Genomic DNA, 17,697 nt, shown 5'->3' with positions numbered 1-17,697 from the left:
TGCTCTTCGCGTGAAACTAGAACTAACATGGCAGCCCCTTCAAGAAGTTTAGGAGATTCCAAATGGCTGGAGCGAAATGCGATGACAGCAGCTCTCCGTCGGTGCGTGTGCACGCCACGGAGATCTGACAAGAAGAGGCCGAGCCATGGCTTGCTGCTTACCGATTGACACGCTGAGGTGGTAATATATCTAGACCATCATTTGAAAAGGGCGTAGTCGACTGCTAGAATTCTAGATCGGTTCAACCCTGCTAGCTAATTTTCCCAACACTTCCAACAACCCCACCTCCAGCTCACCAAATCTTCTCAGAAATTCGGTTCCTCGATTTTAGCAGTTTCCCAAAGATTCAATTTAACAACGTAATTAATTCGATTATAAGGCAAACCATTTATTGATAATTCCCTCAATTCCTTGAAACTTATTCCAAGCCTTCTATAAAATTAGACAAACACCTAGATTTAGCTTTTTTTAAAACACTGTCTTTTAAAACTATTTTCATACGTAAGTTGTATATTTTCGTTCATAACGTTTCTCCCTTACTTAGCAAGCTACTGGCTATCTGACTGCAGTCTGTACGGTTTCTACTAATGACGTCAAATGAATTTCTATTTCTCTTGCATGCTAAGGTGTGGTGAGGCTGACCACTTTTTCAATCTTACTCTAACACTTCATGTTTCAACGGTTTTTGTGGGTATGAGTGCTTTGAGGTATTTACAGCGGTTCCACACTGTCGGGTTACCTGGACGATCGGCCTATCGGTGTTGGTTGAGTGGCCGAGAGCGACGTCTACTTTTGTGCTGTGATCGACGACCCTGCCATACGCTTTTGGGCTGAGGCCGACCAGCGACGTAGCAACTGTTGACACTGCGATCCGGTACCGATGATACCTAGCGGGGATCGGCGAGAGTCGTCAGCGGGCTGGGCTGGCTTGTATCCAGAACGACGTCTGAGTCTTCTGCCGTATTGGTACAACACCGCGCTGATGGAGGTTAGCATCACCTGCACGGCCCGTATGACGCCGACGGGCGGGAGGAGGATTCGATCGACTATTGTATACTTGTTTTACCCGGGACGTGAGTGCGGGGCGACTCGCTGGCTGTGGCGTTCTTTCCCGAAACAGACAACTCGCATGTATTGATCACCTGTGATGTGGTGGCGAAGCCGAATCTCAAATCTATGACCACGCCCTCTAGGGGCATTCTCGGCGGCGCGCAGCCACGAAACGAAGAGTGCTCTAGGGAGATCGCCCTAGTCCGATCGGAATAGCATACCGAGGTTAGCGACTGGTGCTATAGGCAGATGGCTGAGCGACGAGGCGTTCGGTTCACTGGCTCATCGAGTAGTAATTCCTCTTCTATCCTCCACAGCCCAACTCTCCAAGCGGTCACAAACGGCGACTATTTTGATTATTTTGCACAAATCCTTTTTTACTTCTGCTAGTATAATTTAGTATAATTCTCACTCACGTATTATTCAATTTTCATAATTTTCTTTAGTGCACCACTCACGATTTTTGGCGAATTTCTACAACTTATTTCTGAAAATAGTTGTTTCAAATAAGTCTCAATTCACTTCGAGAAATTCACTTGGTTATAAAACTTTTAATATCTTCACACTTCGGCGGTCTGAATTGGAAAACCCAAATACAGATATTTTTTCGCCAGCGATATGTTCGATTTCTTCTAAATTCTTTCCATTTCCGTTCACTAAGTTTCTTGATTATTTTTATCTTGAAATAATAATCTTGATCGGCGTGTATAGTCTATATATCTTATCCAATACAGATTCGAGCCCTTGATTTTAGATTCCCAGACCAGCAGGCGGAAATTTAAATAATATTTAGGGATGTCTATGAAACGACGAGACTGCACTCGTTTCACTTACTCAAACCCCAAATATCTATCAGCTAGTCAGTTTGTGCCGAATATATTTAAGTTTTTATCGTTTATGCAGCTTTAATATAGTCATAAAACAGCTCTGTCTGAATTAGAAACCCAGCTTATCGGTTAAGAGCTCATGTATGCCACTCTGTTGCTTGTTAGCCACTTCCCATATTACGGTACGGTGAGTAGCATTTACATTGAAATCGTTTTCGCTCTTCTTAGCGTTAGCGTTAGCGTTGTTACGGTATACTTCGTAGATTGGACACTAGTGATACTCATGTTTCTTATGGAATCCTTATCCAGATTGCTATCGGAAGTCAAGGTGGGGAGTTACCCTTGATTCCAATCTAAGATAAAAATGGCATAAGCATGAGGATTACTACTCCCGGCCACGCCCATCTTTACCGTAACTAGGGATAGGGAAGGAAATGTTGATGTAGAACTTACTTAACGAGAGGCCCCCGACTTGGCGACGCCCTCATAAGTTCTACGGAGTTGGTGGTTTGGTAGGGTAAGGTAGGTCATGGAGGTTTGCCTCAAGCTGGCAATTCGACCCACAGACTATGTTGTTTACCTGTTTTTATTTAAACTCTTGCCAGCCGGCTGTCGAAAGAGTATGCTAATATCAATTTTATTTACAGTTTATTCTTTAAATAATTTACAGACGATTTCTTAACCTCAATCTATCAACAAATATCCGTTGAACAAATCTAAATTTACCAAATTTGTACTTTCTGCTCAGTGAGCAAAACGATTCTTCTAGGTTCATCGAATACAAAAATCAAACCATGCCTTTTAAAGATAATTATACTAAACATTTTACAAAGTTTTATTTCAAGTATTTTTGCGATTTCTGATATAAAATTCAATAGCAAACAATCAAACAAAATTAAAATATTCTAGCTAAATTTTACTATTTTGGTCGAGCATGGGTCAGCCGCCTGACACACGCGTTGAAAAATATGTTCCATCCTTGCCCCCCACATAAAATAATAACGTGTGCTAATCACTAATGATACTAAAAGATTTAAATGAAATTAGGCATTGTTCCCGCTTATCATTTTAGCACCGCCAGGGGGAACTTGGCCAGTACCCACTGCACTTTTCTTTCCCTTTCCACAAACAATTACCATCATTTGTGATATTTCAACGGAATTTTATTGGGAATTCTGAAAAGGCAGACAATCAATGCAGTTAGATTGCCAGGTAATACGTGCACATCGTAGCACTGGTGATGCATCACAATCGTATATATACAGGAGTATATGCACTATATGATGACATTGACCGGAAGATTAGATAAGCATTTCCCCCCTGAAATCGTTTTCGCTCTTCTTATAGCACTAACAATATAGCGTAATGGGGTTATAAATAAACTAACGAGGCTTTTAGGCAACTTCTGTATCTCTGGAGATTGCACAACATTTAATTAAACCTTATAGGGTGAAAGCACTATATTTCGCCACCCTAAACGTACGTTTATCTCTCGAATTGTCGCAAAATGCTTTCTTGTCCTATTGAAATGGTGGTTTGAACGGATATTGAATCTACTAACGCCTGGAGCTTAGACAATACGCATTGCGTGCTCATAAAATCTGTTTGAAATAAACGAATCCAAATAAAAATAAGAAGAAGTCGATGCTGTTGATGGTGGCGAAAATTAACTCAGGTTTAAATTTCAGAACTATGAATGAAATGTTGCCAGTGGTGATAATTGAAATCACCAAATTTGATGTACTAAATTTCGCCACCTTTTATTTAACTAAATTAAGACAAAAATCTCAACTCATGTATAAAAAACCGTTAGTAATCGCATTTTTTAATAGTTCTTATGATTGTGTCAGTTAGTGCTCAACTTCCGATCCGATCAGTCGACATCGTTTCGAGCGAGCGTATTTCGGAAGTCACACACGGACTATTTTCTACGTTTATTAATCGTTTCAACGTCGCAACAGGTGCCAAAGTGACATTTAACGCGTCGCGATAGTCGTGATGCCGCGTCGCGAAAACACGTTTCGCGTTGATTATTCGCAATTTCCAAAATTGCTCTCTCATGAAGACATTCATAAATTCGTCGGAAAAGAGCTCGGTCTTTCGCGAGAAAACGTGCTCTTGCTACAACCAAGCAGACGGCTAGGTTGTACTTTCGTTGAGGTTAATACCCTCCATCTAGCCGAAACGATCGTTTCTCGACACGACAACAAGCATGAGTTCGTGTTTGATGGAAAAATCTACAAACTGCGCATTACAATGGAGGACGGAGCCGTAGAGGTACGGTTATACGATCTATCAAACGAAATCTCGAACGATCGAATCGCCGAGTTTCTAACCGAGTTCGGAGACGTTCTCACCGTTCGCGATCTTCTATGGGACGAACGATCTGCCTTCGGTGGCGTCAAGACTGGTGTCTGCATCGCATGAATGATCGTAAAAAAAAAACATTCCTTTTCTCGTGTCAATTCTCGGGGAAGAGACGGCGGTGAGTTACAAGGGGCAACGCCAGACGTGTCTACACTGCCAAGAATTTGTACATGTTGGGATTCCATGTGTACAAAACAAAAAGTTACTCGTGCAAAAGCTAGCAGCCGATCAATCGTACGCAAGTGTTGCGAAACAGCAAGCGCTGACAAAAAACCTGCAAAGTCAAACCATCCATCATTGGAGCATCACGATCTTCCCAACTCGTCGCATCGACCAGATGCGAACCAAACTCCCGAGCACGGTATACAGTCAACAAGAACTGCTTCGGCAACGCAGCAAAAAAACTCGATGGCGCCTCCTGCAGCACCCTCTTGTCAACCGAAGGCTAACGCAACCCAAGCTGTTATCCACCTCACTCCGCTGCCGATCTCGATCAGCGACAATGCACAACGCAAAACTGATGGCAATGAAACAGATAATTCGCAAAATTCTAACACCAGTTGGCGAACTCGCAGCCGGCGCTCCCCTCCCCCAGGAAAGAAAATGCGCCACAACGAAACGACCGAAAATCACAGCCGAGCCTCCGGGGACGAATCACAACAATAATGGATTACACCTGAGAGAGAGAAGCCAGCTCACTGACAGATCGTTTATTTACTATGTCTTCTTCTTCTTTATTTGTGTGGAAACAGTTGAAACTCAACAAATCAAAGTAACATTTTATAACTTCGGAAGCAACATTTTTCACTCCAATAAAAACTTGTTCGAATTAGCTGATTTTAATGGTTATGAACTTCCTAACGTGGAACAAAACCGATTACTCATAATACGGGATCATTCACATGGATAATTACGGGTTCAATTCACTGTAGCGGATATAAGAAAAGTAGTATAAATTGCTAAATAAATAATTTTGGTTACGACTATTTGAAGTTGCATCGCAGTGTTTACTTTTTCGGTTCGCAGTGACTGGATCGCGGTGACATTAGGATGAATGTAAATAAAGCGAGCTGTCTTCTCTCTCTCAGGATTACACCAGTGTCAACATAGCCACCATCAACATCAACACAATCACCAATACAACCAAAATGAGCGCCCTCCGCACTTTTGCTACCACCTCTGATTTAGACATTATCTTTCTCCAAGAAGTAGAAAACGATCGGTTCACGTTGTCAGGGTACAATGTCATCTGCAACGTAGACCATACAAGACGAGGAACGGCTATCGCTCTTAAGGAGCATATCAAATACTCTCACGTGGAGAGAAGCCTGGATGGAAGACTGATTGCCTTACGGATCGACAACACCACACTCTGCAATGTATATGCACCTTCAGGATCCGTCCACCGTGCTGAGCGCGAACGTTTCTTCAACAACACCATTGCGTATTATCTTCGCCATCGAACCGAACATATCATCCTGGGAGGCAACTTCAACTGCGTGATTCGGCAGAGCGACGCGACAGGAAACAACGACAGCCCTGCTATCAAAGTCATCGTTCAACAAATGCGTTTTCATGATGTGTGGCCCTTAATCCGCTCGCGAGAGACAGGGTTCACCTGCCACAACTCATCGTCCAGGCTCGATCGGCTGTTTGTGAGTGCCAGCCTTCGAGAACAACTAAGGGAAACCGCTGTTAACGTCGTCTGCTTCTCTGACCACAAGGCTCTTACAGCGAGATTGTGTCTTCCCCTGCCCGATAGAGCTCCCGGGAGAGGCTTTTGGTCGCTTCGTCCTTATCCCATAACCGACGAACATATCAGTGAATTCCAAACGCGGTGGCAATATTGGATTCGCCAACGTCGAAATTACTCGTCTTGGATAGAATGGTGGTTGCACTTTGTGAAACCAAAAATCAAATCGTTTTACCGATGGGAATCAAAGATTGTTTTCGAGAGTTTTCACCGGAGCAACAGCGACTATACACTCTATCATGTTAATCGAAACATGTTGACTACAATCAATCGGGTGAAAGCCCAAATGCTCACGCATCAGCGAAATTTTCCGAAATGTTTGTACGGATTAACGAAACATTCGTAGCTGGAGAACCACTGTCCACTTTCCAGCTAGGAGAAAGGACTCGCAAAAAAAAACTATTATCGAAAGCGTGCAGAATGAGAGAGACGAGCTAATCGACGACAGCGATGGGATCCGCAATCATATGGTCCAATACTATACCAATCTCTATGCCCGAGAAGATGTGGAAGAAGTGAACGACAGAAGTGCCTTTCGATGCGAGAGGATCATTCCAGAAAACGATGTCATCAATGAAACCTGCATGAATGAAATAACGACAACTGAAATTTTAATCGCCATCCGAACCAGCTCATCCAAGAAGTCGCCGGGACCCGATGGTCTCCCGAAAGAGTTTTACTTGCGTTCATTTGACACAATCCACCGAGAGCTGAATTTGATCATTAATGATGCCATCAAATTAAACTTTCCAGCGCAGTTTGTCGACGGAGTGATTGTATTGATTAAGAAGCGTGGAACGGGAGATACCGCTCGTTCATTTAGACCAATAAGTCTTGTCAATTTTGACAATAAAATCCTGTCCCGCATAATGAAGCAAAGACTAGAAAATATTCTGAGGGGTCACCGTAATTTAAGTGATGCACAAAAGTGTTCAAACTCGGGACACAACATATTTCAGGCCACACTTGGTCTCAAAGACAGAATTGCGGAATTGAAAGCAAACAGAAGGAATGCCAAACTCGTTTCTTTCGATCTTGACAGTGCTTTTGATCGGGTTGATCAAAACTTCCTCTTCAACACCATGATTGGTCTTGGATTCAACCCAGAGTTAGTGGCCTTGCTGGGTCGCATAGCATCAGCTTCCTCCTCTCGACTGTTGATCAACGGACACCTCTCGTCACCCTTCCCCATCCAACGATCAGTCCGCCAAGGAGATCCCCTTTCGATGCACTTGTTTGTCCTTTATCTGCATCCACTGCTACATCGTTTAAGACAAGCATCACTGCCAAGATGACATCACTGCCATAATCACCGACGTCAACAAGCTAAACGATATGCGAAACTTGTTCAGAGAATTTGGGCGAGTATCAGGAGCACGTCTAAACGAAGCAAAAACATCTGCGATCGACATAGGTGAACGAAACATAATCACTCTGCCGTGGCTTCGCAACGAGAATAACATTAAAATTCTTGGTGTGATATTCTCCAATTCGGTTCGAGAAATGACTACCTTTAACTGGGATTCGCTTACAGCAAAGTTCGTGCAACAAGTTTGGCTTCACTCCATGCGCAGTCTATCGCTGCATCAAAAAGCAACACTGCTCAACACGTTCCTGCTATCAAGAATATGGTATATCGCTGCGAATCTAGCCCCTACGGCAGCACACATCGCCAAGCTTATAGCCACCATGCGGAGTTATCTCTATCGTGGCGTGAGTGCAACCGTTCCGATGCCACAATTAGCACGCCGTACGGAGGACGGGGGAATCAAAATACACCTCCCAATGTTCAAATGTCGCGCTCTTCTGATCAATTCTCATCTAAGAGAAATCGAATGGATGCCTTTCTACAGTTCCTACCTAAACCAAGCAAACCATGTTCCTGCGAATACCATAAAAAGCTTTCCATGTCTCAAACAAATTGTAAATAATATTGCACACCTTCCCTTCCAAATTCGCCAACACCACTCTGCTGACATCATATATCGTTTCTACCGGGTTTCTACGTTAGAGGTACGGATAAACCCAAAGTAGAATTAGGCAATAACACCACCAACTGGAAGCGTGTATGGAGGAACATTGCAGATCGTGCTCTTCTTCCTCATCAACGCAGTGAATTATTTCTGTGGGTTAACCAGAAAGCTGAGCACAGGCGACTACTTTTTATTATGAGACGTGCCGATGGAGAACAATGCACTCACTGTGGAGTTCTGATAGAAACTATCCAACACAAGTTTTTAGAGTGCCCCAGAGTACGAGACGCGTATCGACTACTGCAACAAAAACTTCAAGCGCTGACGGATGATCGACGCGATTTTCAACACGATGATCTGTTGCGGCCCACTCTTGTAGATATTGCTACACCAACACGAAGAAAAATTCTTAAAATTTTAAGCGAATATATCGCATTCATTGACAAGTGCAATGGATTAGTAGATGTGAATGAGCTGAATTTTCTTTTAGATATCGTGCTTTGAACAATTATGTATATATTTATTTCTAATTAACTAAACGACAAATAAACGTTAAAAAAAAATTGTGTACGTATTCCAGTCATAATTTAGAAGGTTTGGTAAGTTTTTCCGGCATTTTTTATTTTGGCCTGTTCTTCAAACGGACAAAAGTTGCAATGGTATCGAGCCAACTATTTTTTAGATGCGTTTTTTGAAAGTGGATTCTCCAGAAGTGCATTTCGCATAGATTATGGTCCGAAGAAAAAAATTGGAAAAATTTTTGTAAGGCTGTATGAATTGTAATAAATTTGTAAAACGAAGTTGAAAATGCAGCGTCAGCGACACGTCGGTTCGTCGCTGCGTCAAGGGCCACGTGCCACAGCCTGATATGTGTAAGGACATAAACGGGAACTTTCTTACGAACGAGCGTGAGGTGATCCAAAGGTGGTGACAGCACTTCAAAGAACACCTGAATGGCGATGTGGCAGACGAATATGGCGGTATTGTGATGGACCTGGGAGAACGCGCGCAGGGCATAATTTTACCAGGAAATCCAGGAGGAGATAGGCTGGTTGAAGTACAACAAAGCCCCTGGGGTTGACCAACTACCTGGAGAGCTATTTAAACACGGTGATGAGGGTGATTACCAAGATTTGGGAGGATGAGGTTCTGCCGCACGAGTGGATGGAAGGTGTCGTGTGTCCCATCTACAAAAAAGGCGATAAGATGGATTGTAGCAACTACTGCGCAATCACATTGCTGAACGCCGCCTACAAGGTACTCTCCCAAATTTTATGCCGTCGACTAGCGCCAATTGCAAGGGAGTTCGTGGGGCAGTATCAGCCGGGTTTTGTGGGCGAACGCTCCACTACGGACCAGGTGTTCGCCATTCGCCAAGTACTACAGAAATGCCGCGAATACAACGTGCCCACATATCATCTATTTATCGACTTCAAAGCCGAATATGATACAATCGATCGGGACCAGCTATGGCAGCTAATGCACGAACACGGATCTCCGGATAAACTGACACGGTTGATCAAAGCGACTATGGATCGGGTGATGTTCGTAGTTCGAGTTTCAGGAGCATTCTCGGGTCCATTCGAAACCCACAGAGGGTCTCGGCAAGGTGATGGTCTTTCGTGTCTGCTATTCAACATCGCTTTGGAAGGGTAATACGAAGAGCAGGGATTAACACGAGTGGTACAATTTTCAATAAGTCCGTCCAGCTATTTGTCTTCGCCGACGACATAGATATTATGGTACGTAACTTTGAGAAGATGGAGGAAGCCTACATCAGACTGAAAAGGGAAGCCAAGCGGATCGGACTAGCCATCAGCACGTCGAAGACGAAGTACATGATAGGAAGAGGTTCAAGAGAACACAATTTGAGCCACCCACCTCGAGTTTGCATCAGTTGTGACGAAATCGAGGTGGTAGAAAAATTTGTGTACTTGGGCTCACTGGTGACTGCCGAAAATGATACCAGCAGAGAAATTTGGAGACGCATAGTGGCTGGAAATCGTAAGTACTTTGGAATTCGCAAGACGGCTCCGATCGAATAGAGTTCGCCGCCGTACCAAACTGACAATCTACAAAACGCTCATACGATCGGTAGTCCTCTACGGACACGATACCTGGACGATGCTCGTGGAGGACCAACGCGCACTGGGAGTTTTCGAAAGGAAAGTGCTGCGTACCATCTATGGTGGGGTGCAGATGGCGGACGGTACGTGGATGATGCGAATGAACCACGAGTTGCATGAGCTGCTGGGAGAACCATCCATCGTTCACACCGCGAAAATCGGACGACTGCGGTGGGCCGGGCACGTAGCCAGAATGTCGGACAGTAACCCGGTGAAAATGGTTCTCGACAACGATCCGACGGGCACAAGAAGGCGAGGTGCGTTAGTCTGAATAAATAAATATAAATCTTTCTGGTCCTTAGAATAGAAGATCACTAGATATGTTCTACGTTATCCAAGAAATTTCAGTAGTAAGGCCTTAGAGTCTACACGCGTAATCAAAGGAGCTGAAATTTCGCATAGGAACTTTTTTCGAGTAGATGAAACTTTTGAGCACTATCCGTTTTGAAATTTGAAAAGTCGATTTTCATTGTCACTCTAGTGTAGCTGTAGACCCTATAGCCTTTCTTTAGGGATTTCTCGTATGACTGAGGACTTATCCGAGAGGTTTCTTGGATAGCCCAGAACATTTGTAGTGATCACATTCGATTTTAAGGAACACAAAGGGCATGTACCAATTTTGAAACAAGTCGATAGACCCGAACCGAAGGTTACAAATGTAGTCCTTAAGGCCTTACTCCATAGATTTCTTGGATGTCCCGGAACATATACTGTGAACGCATTCTATGCTAAGTACCACAAAGACCATGTATCGTATTTGAATTTGGATAATAGGCCTTTGGTTACGCGAATAGATCCTAAGGCTTTACTCCAGAGATTTCTTGGATGACTGAGATCTCACTTCATGACCAGAAGCATATACTGTGAACACCTTCAATTCTAAGAAGCGCAAAGAGCATGTAGCATATTTTAAACTGGTTGAATGGCCTTCGGTTACGCGCGTAGACTCTGAAGCCTTACTTCAAGAATTTCTTGTACTACCATGAACAAAAGCTGTGAACCTTGAGAGTGGACAAAAAGTATATGAGTTTGTGTTTCCAAAACTGTAAAAATTATCCAAATCGGTTGAAAATTGTTGAAGTTATGAAAATATCAATTTATGGGAACACGAGTACCCTGTCTGCCATCCACGTGTGTTTTTTTGGGCCGCATAAGGGTTAACTATCAGGGATCGTAGTTCTTACTCATTCTCCCGAGCAGAGAATGCTCCCTCACGTGATTTTTGCCGAGAAATCGTTTTGCGGTAAAAGGAAGCAGGTCTGATGAGAGATAGCCATTTCTCCCTTATTAACAGTGCCGCAAAAAGTTGATTTGCTTGTTTTCTCACTTCTCCCTTCCTATTCGTGCCATTACCAATTGCAAAAAGAGTAGCCAACCCTACAGGCAGTCAATGTGGTGGTATGGCGCTATAGCGAGCGCTTGAAATTGCCTTTTGCGTTAATGTCAGGCTATTGACATCCTATTGTTTAGCCCATCGCCAGATCGTAGCCAGGATGCCCCGGGCTATATTTTTTTCATACTGCGTTTCATTGATGACAGCGGGCTATGTCTATTGATGATGATGACACCGCGCTTGTCACCGGCTCGGTTAATGTTCTAGGATCGAACCCCGTTGCGGTCATAAACATTTTGTATTTGCGCACCGAAAATTTACGCGAAAAGTGAGGCGTAAGAGTGATAAAACGAAAAAAAGAAATTCTTCAAGTAGGAATGATTTTCGTTTATCTTCCAGGTTCGCTCTAGAGAAATAGGGGTGGAAGAAAGAAGTTTTTCACTACAAACTCCGAAAAAAGATTCTCCTCCGATCGGTAAATCGCTTGATTTCGTCTAATCGAAACGAAAAGTACGAATCCTACAACTATTACCATAATATCATTAACAACTAAATAAATTATAACAATCAAGGTATGTATAATGTAGATAATGAAAAGTCTAACCTTGTGCTCTAAATCATTTTCAAAAACATATTATTTCGAAATTTTTAAAATTATTTGAAGAATTGCATCTCATATCTCGCTGTCGGATTTTTTTCGTGATCCTGCTTTTTTGACTTTGCTTCTAGCGTATTAGTCACGGTAGTGTAAATCCTCTATATAACTAGTGACAGTCCGTCTCATGCTACATTTGACGCTGTTTTTTCCGCTTATCAAGTGTTGATCTGAGTTTCAGGTAACCATTCTTTAGTATCGAACACTAACATATCTACCACAAAGCCCATCATTGTGCAGTAACAAACCCAGTTTCTCGAAAAGGTAATTTTTTAAAGTTTAATCATTTTGCGAAACAGCTTTGTAAAGATGCTGATTCGACTGAATTATGACTAGGGTAAAATATTCTATAGTAGTGGAACTGAACAACTTTTATGTCATCAACAAATTTTCTGGGCTACCTGTTGACTACCACGTCGGTGGTGAAGCTTTTTTTTTTTGCAAAATTCATACTGAGGGTCGTGGGTTCGAGTTCCATCGAAGGGAAAGTGGTTACCTCCAATACATTTTTCAAATCAAAATCTTCCACATAATGTACATTATCACATCTGAGTTTCAGAACATTGTTAATAAATGATTTTCATTATTTAAACTCAAATCGAGTCTTTTTCTCGTGAATACGTATGCATCATTCTACTGCAGTAAGAAAAGCTTTCAACTCTTACAGAATGCGTATTTAATTGCAATCTAAAACGATTCCCGCAGCTATATGAGAACTCAATTGAAGCTACAAAGGCAAAGGCAATATAATACTAAATAACATAACACTCATCTGTTCTGATATACTCCATTCGATATGTGCTGCTACTTTGTGTCATGACGTATCTGATGAATTACATGATTGAGCATGAATGCCGCTGTAGTCGAAGCAAAAGAAATAAACTTATCAATCGGTATAATTAAAAATAGATATTTCGCAATGTAATGAAATTAAACACCTCTATCGAGAAAATATCGGGTAGGAGGTGAGTAGTAGCGAGCACTTTCCTACAAAACTGGCACAGAAAATGTTTTCGATAATAGCTCCCACTTTTGATGCCTTCATACACATTTCTTTTCGCTGCTCTTCGGTCAGTAGCCGCTGAATTAGTTTATTGTTGCCGCATTCAACTCATTGATTCCGCTGACAGTACAGTACCACAACTATCGGATCGGTTACCCTACTAGCTTGCTTCTGGTTGTCATCAGTGCGAATTATTATGTCCATGGTGCTGTGGAATGGACTTGTAGGATATTTAATCATTTTCATTTTTATTCCAGCAACGATGCTCACGGATATCGACAAACATCAATCCGAGATGTGTCTCTCCTTGTTTCGGATGTCAAAAAGGCATTCAAGGGAAATGCATTGCAGTATAGGCCGACGTATTCTGAAATCGAATCATTTCAATGACGTATATTGTAGTATGGAGAGTGAAGAGCGATGCGTACTCTACCTTATCGACACAAAGCAACTTTCATGCAATACCACGATGTTTGGAAGTGAATCTGCTTTGATAAAATATTTCAAGGCTTACCTTAAGCTACGAAAACAGGCAGCTCATTTTATAAAGGAGGTAGCAGTTTGGACTAGAATGAATGCTGATTGGGAGAAGAACCCTGCTTCGAAAACTCAGCTGGAGTATGTTATCGAGAATAACGTGAACGATTTATTTGATCCATATGAGTTTGGTATCAGCAGGTATCGAATTCGGTTAGGAGTATCGACTGAAAAGCAGCTGATAATGTTGTGTCATCCCTTATACCAATTGGCTTCTAAAATAGCACATACGATGTTCAAGAAATCTGTCATAAGCCCGTCAAGAATATCGAAAAGGTTTTTCATGATATTACTGAAAGATGTATTCAAGGATCAAAACCATTTTAAAGATGATTTTTTGCAATGTAGTGAAGACCTCTGTTGGGAAGCAAAACAATTCTATGGTTATTTGGAGCACGTTCTGATTGAAAAATATCGACAAAGAAATATTATGGGTTTCTATAAATTGCTTCAAATTGAACAAATGCCCTATGCAAAGTTTATTGAATTACAGGTTGTTGATAGTGAATGGAACGACGAGTACATCAGCAAAAGTGCGTGGAATGTCGTTAACCATGTCAGTCATGAGGACGTTCAACAGTTTCTATCAACATTTGCGTTATATACAAATATTCCTATGGGTAATCAAATCAATATATTGCTACCAAGGTACTATAACCTACGAACTAAAAACATGATGGAGAATATTTATGCATCTGGTGTGCTGGTGCGAAGTGCTGATATAGATGATCTATGGGCATTGATGAATACGGAACGGTATGAAGACGTGTATTGTTTCGAAAACTTATTGTTCAAACCAGACACTCTAAAAGATTTAGCAAAGGTTTTGCTAACGTACGTTGTTTATAAGAAATCATATAATAAAATCATAATAGAGGCTTGTAACGATGTGCACATATCTGTTAGTAGAGTTATAAGGATATTAGAAAAATCAACCAATAGGTATATTTGTGTGAATGGAACCCAATTTATGGAGAGGCAAAAAAACATATCTCATTTAATACAAATATTGCTGAAGTATCATCTTGATTGGTGGATTGTTCTGGTCATAGAGGAGAATTTTTCAGCATTCGATGATTTTTGGAAACAAGATTATCGCATGATCATAATTGTTGCCGAAAGCAACAATTTTCACAATCAGTCTGCTTTTGCTTACAAAGATCGGTTCGTATACAGTGACCTCGTAGATTCTGCCAAAGACAAGATTTTGTCAACGCCAGTGATCCTGCAAGGACGTCAAAGTAAGTTGGGAACTTTATTGAGCGAAAATGCTTTGGCGATGATTCCAATTAGTGCTCTAGGGTACTTATCGCGAAACTATCATCAGAATATTGTGATTGGAAAGCAACTTGACGTACTAGAGTTAAAACTGTTTATCCCCAGATATTGCCGAACAAACAGCCATTTTAAAATTAATCCATTCGAAACGGATCTCAGCTCTATTTCGATTTTGTGTGGATTGCCTGGAATAGGAAAAAGCCAATTATTAATGCGACTGGCTATACATTTTTCTAAACAATTTAACGATAGTGTTGTTCTGTTAGTGGATTTCAAACGTATCGTTGATTGGCTCGACGATTCCTTCAACATAACAACATTAGTTCTTAGACTAATGAACCTCAGTTGTATCGATAATATCCAAAAATTCATAGTTCAAAGAATAGTAGCAGATGAGAAAGTGATTTTATTACTGGATGGGTTCGATGAAGTTTGCTTATTAAAAATGGAACACGCAAATAGAATTATCAATCTTTTCAGCAAATCTAACCATCGGCTGATTATTGCTACCCGACCACATAGACTGGATGTCTTACAACAATATTTAAATGATTCAATAGTTTATAATATACTACCGTTTACGGAAGATGAACAGTTGCAGTTTCTGGAACAACGTTTGAGTAATGTTCTTTCAAATGAATGGCAATGCACTGACCTAATCGAAACAGTTAAAACAGTATTCAATGGAGAGAATCCTTTGGGCATTCCACGACAAATTGAAATAATTGCATCAATGTACGACAATGTAAAATCAACTAATTTATTTTCTCTAAGAAATGCCGCTGAAGTATTACAAATATTTGTTGACAAGTGGATTGACATATATTTCGAAATTTTTTTCGATCGACATGATGAATCTCACGACAGCATCATAGAGACACTGAGATTCAACTTTGAATGTGATCATTCGGAAATAGCATTCCGTTTGGCCACCAATCAAACCATCAGACCTACGGTATTTTCAAATGCAGTACAATATGGATTACTTCGCATTGATAACGGGAAGGTGTCATTTCGTATTAGCTCGCTTACGAGTTTCTTTTCAGCTCAATATGTGATACGTCATCAGATTGGTCAACACCAGTTCAATCGTTATATGTTAGAACATTTCTGTAGACCTAATGATCGATTTGATATTTATTTGGAACACCATTTAAGCAAAACAGATTTTCATAGAAAACCTTTGGGCACAATGCCTGCGATTCAAAACATAAATCTATCAGAGCTTCGCATTTTACAGAATCATAGGATCCATGCGGACAAAATCAAACAATTGCATTTGTTTCTCGTAGAATGCAGTTCTGTCGAACAACAGCTAGGATACATAAGAAAAGCCATTGGAAACGCCCATTTATTCACATTTCAGGTACTGTACGAAAGTCTTCCGAAAAGTTTAATCCAAGAACAACGTTTCAAATTCACTAGTGACAAAGTTGATCCGTTCAAGATAGATATTTCCGGCGTAAGCGAGGAATATCTTGTTCTGCTTTTAAAAATTCTCTATCAGGAACATTCAAATGATTTCGTGACAAAAATCATGTCTAACTTTGAACGAAACGAAGACGATTTCGTCAGTGCGGCAATCAAGCGCGATTATCGTGGGCTAATAGAGGAAATGTTCCACATCGAGCAGGATTTGACCAACGAGGAAGAAAGTGATCTTATGCAAGAGTATTTGTCCTCTAGATGGTCGCATTATTTAAGGCTCGCGGTTGAACATCGAAGGAATGCTCTCCTAAATCTGGTGTTAGGGTTCATAGAAACGAGGTTTCACTCAAGAGTGATTAAGCGGTTTCTAATTAATTCTAACATATTGCGGGTTCTATTTGAGACATGTAATAGCGAACAAGTGGATGTGTCAGTTATGAAACGAGTGCTGGATTTCATTGAGCAACATTTAAGTAAATACGATTTGAAAACTCTATTGAATCGAAGTGTGGATGGTTGGATTTTTATTGAACGGATAAAAACATTGCAAAATCCGAGAGCTTGCGAATTATGTGAATCATTGTTGAAGTGTTATGGAACCTTTCAACGATAGCCTCAACATTTTTATTTGCTGAATAGATTTTTTTATTCCTTTCTTTATTTACTAGGTACTCTGTGTTACTTAACCGCTACTGTGCCGAGATCTACTGTGATATTCTGCTGTACAGAATCTATTTTTTGATTTCCATCAATCATTATTGTTGTTATTGCCAGTCCATCTCGTCGTGAGTCTATTGTGTCCGTTTGTCCTTGTCGTGTATTAAATTTTAATTTTTTTATTAAATTTTAATGATCGATATTGAGAAGAACAAGCCATGACGACAAGGCGCGTATCCCAAAACGCCACCTCATGGACTAAATCGATTCTTTAATTTAACTCTCAAAAGAAATCTAACTTTGCTTTGCTGTTTCATTACTGAAATATTTAGAATCTTGATTACGGGAAAATATGGACAAACAATTGTGTACTTGAATTGTTCGCTCTAACGGTTAATTAATGTTGGCGCAGTAGAACACTTGAAGAGTCCTTCGTCGGCGAATACCAGGCAAATCCTTGATAAATTCCGTGAGTACAATTTGCAGACACATCTGTTTATTGATTTCAATGCGGGGTACGATTCATTGAATCGGAATGAATTATGGTAAATTATGCTAGAACATGGTTGTCTGGCGAAACTTATACGGATTATTCGTGTAACGTTGGACGGATGGGAATCAAGTGTAAGGGTTGCGGATGAAATATCGAAAAAAAAAATAAAAAAAAATTAAGTGTGTAGAATATTACCAGAATTTTTTCAACATAGGAT

General features: G+C 41.0%; 1 protein-coding gene across 4 annotated transcripts; it reads left to right on the top strand.

The window, feature by feature from the left end:
- The first annotated feature begins 12,198 nt into the window (after positions 1-12,198).
- LOC134219420 (uncharacterized) lies at positions 12,199-17,433 on the top strand. 4 transcript variants are annotated; one of them, XM_062698145.1, is made up of 3 exons: positions 12,870-13,271; positions 13,345-13,705; positions 13,763-17,433. In XM_062698145.1, the coding sequence occupies exons 2-3, from the start codon at positions 13,350-13,352 to the stop codon at positions 16,941-16,943; spliced, it is 3,537 nt and encodes a 1,178-aa protein (XP_062554129.1). In that variant the 5' UTR covers positions 12,870-13,271; positions 13,345-13,349; the 3' UTR covers positions 16,944-17,433. The 4 variants fall into 4 exon arrangements, with proteins under 4 accessions (XP_062554128.1, XP_062554127.1, XP_062554129.1 ...); XM_062698144.1 differs by lacking the exon at positions 12,870-13,271 and adding an exon at positions 12,199-12,265 and having other exon boundaries at positions 13,345-17,433; XM_062698143.1 differs by lacking the exon at positions 12,870-13,271 and adding an exon at positions 12,219-12,348 and having other exon boundaries at positions 13,345-17,433.
- The last annotated feature ends 264 nt before the right edge of the window (positions 17,434-17,697 follow it).

The sequence above is a fragment of the Armigeres subalbatus genome, chromosome 3, assembly GCF_024139115.2.
Source record: "Armigeres subalbatus isolate Guangzhou_Male chromosome 3, GZ_Asu_2, whole genome shotgun sequence".
Classification (NCBI taxonomy): domain Eukaryota; kingdom Metazoa; phylum Arthropoda; class Insecta; order Diptera; family Culicidae; genus Armigeres; species Armigeres subalbatus.
Note: the sequence above shows the minus strand (reverse complement) of the source record. Positions and strands in the feature narration are given on the sequence as shown.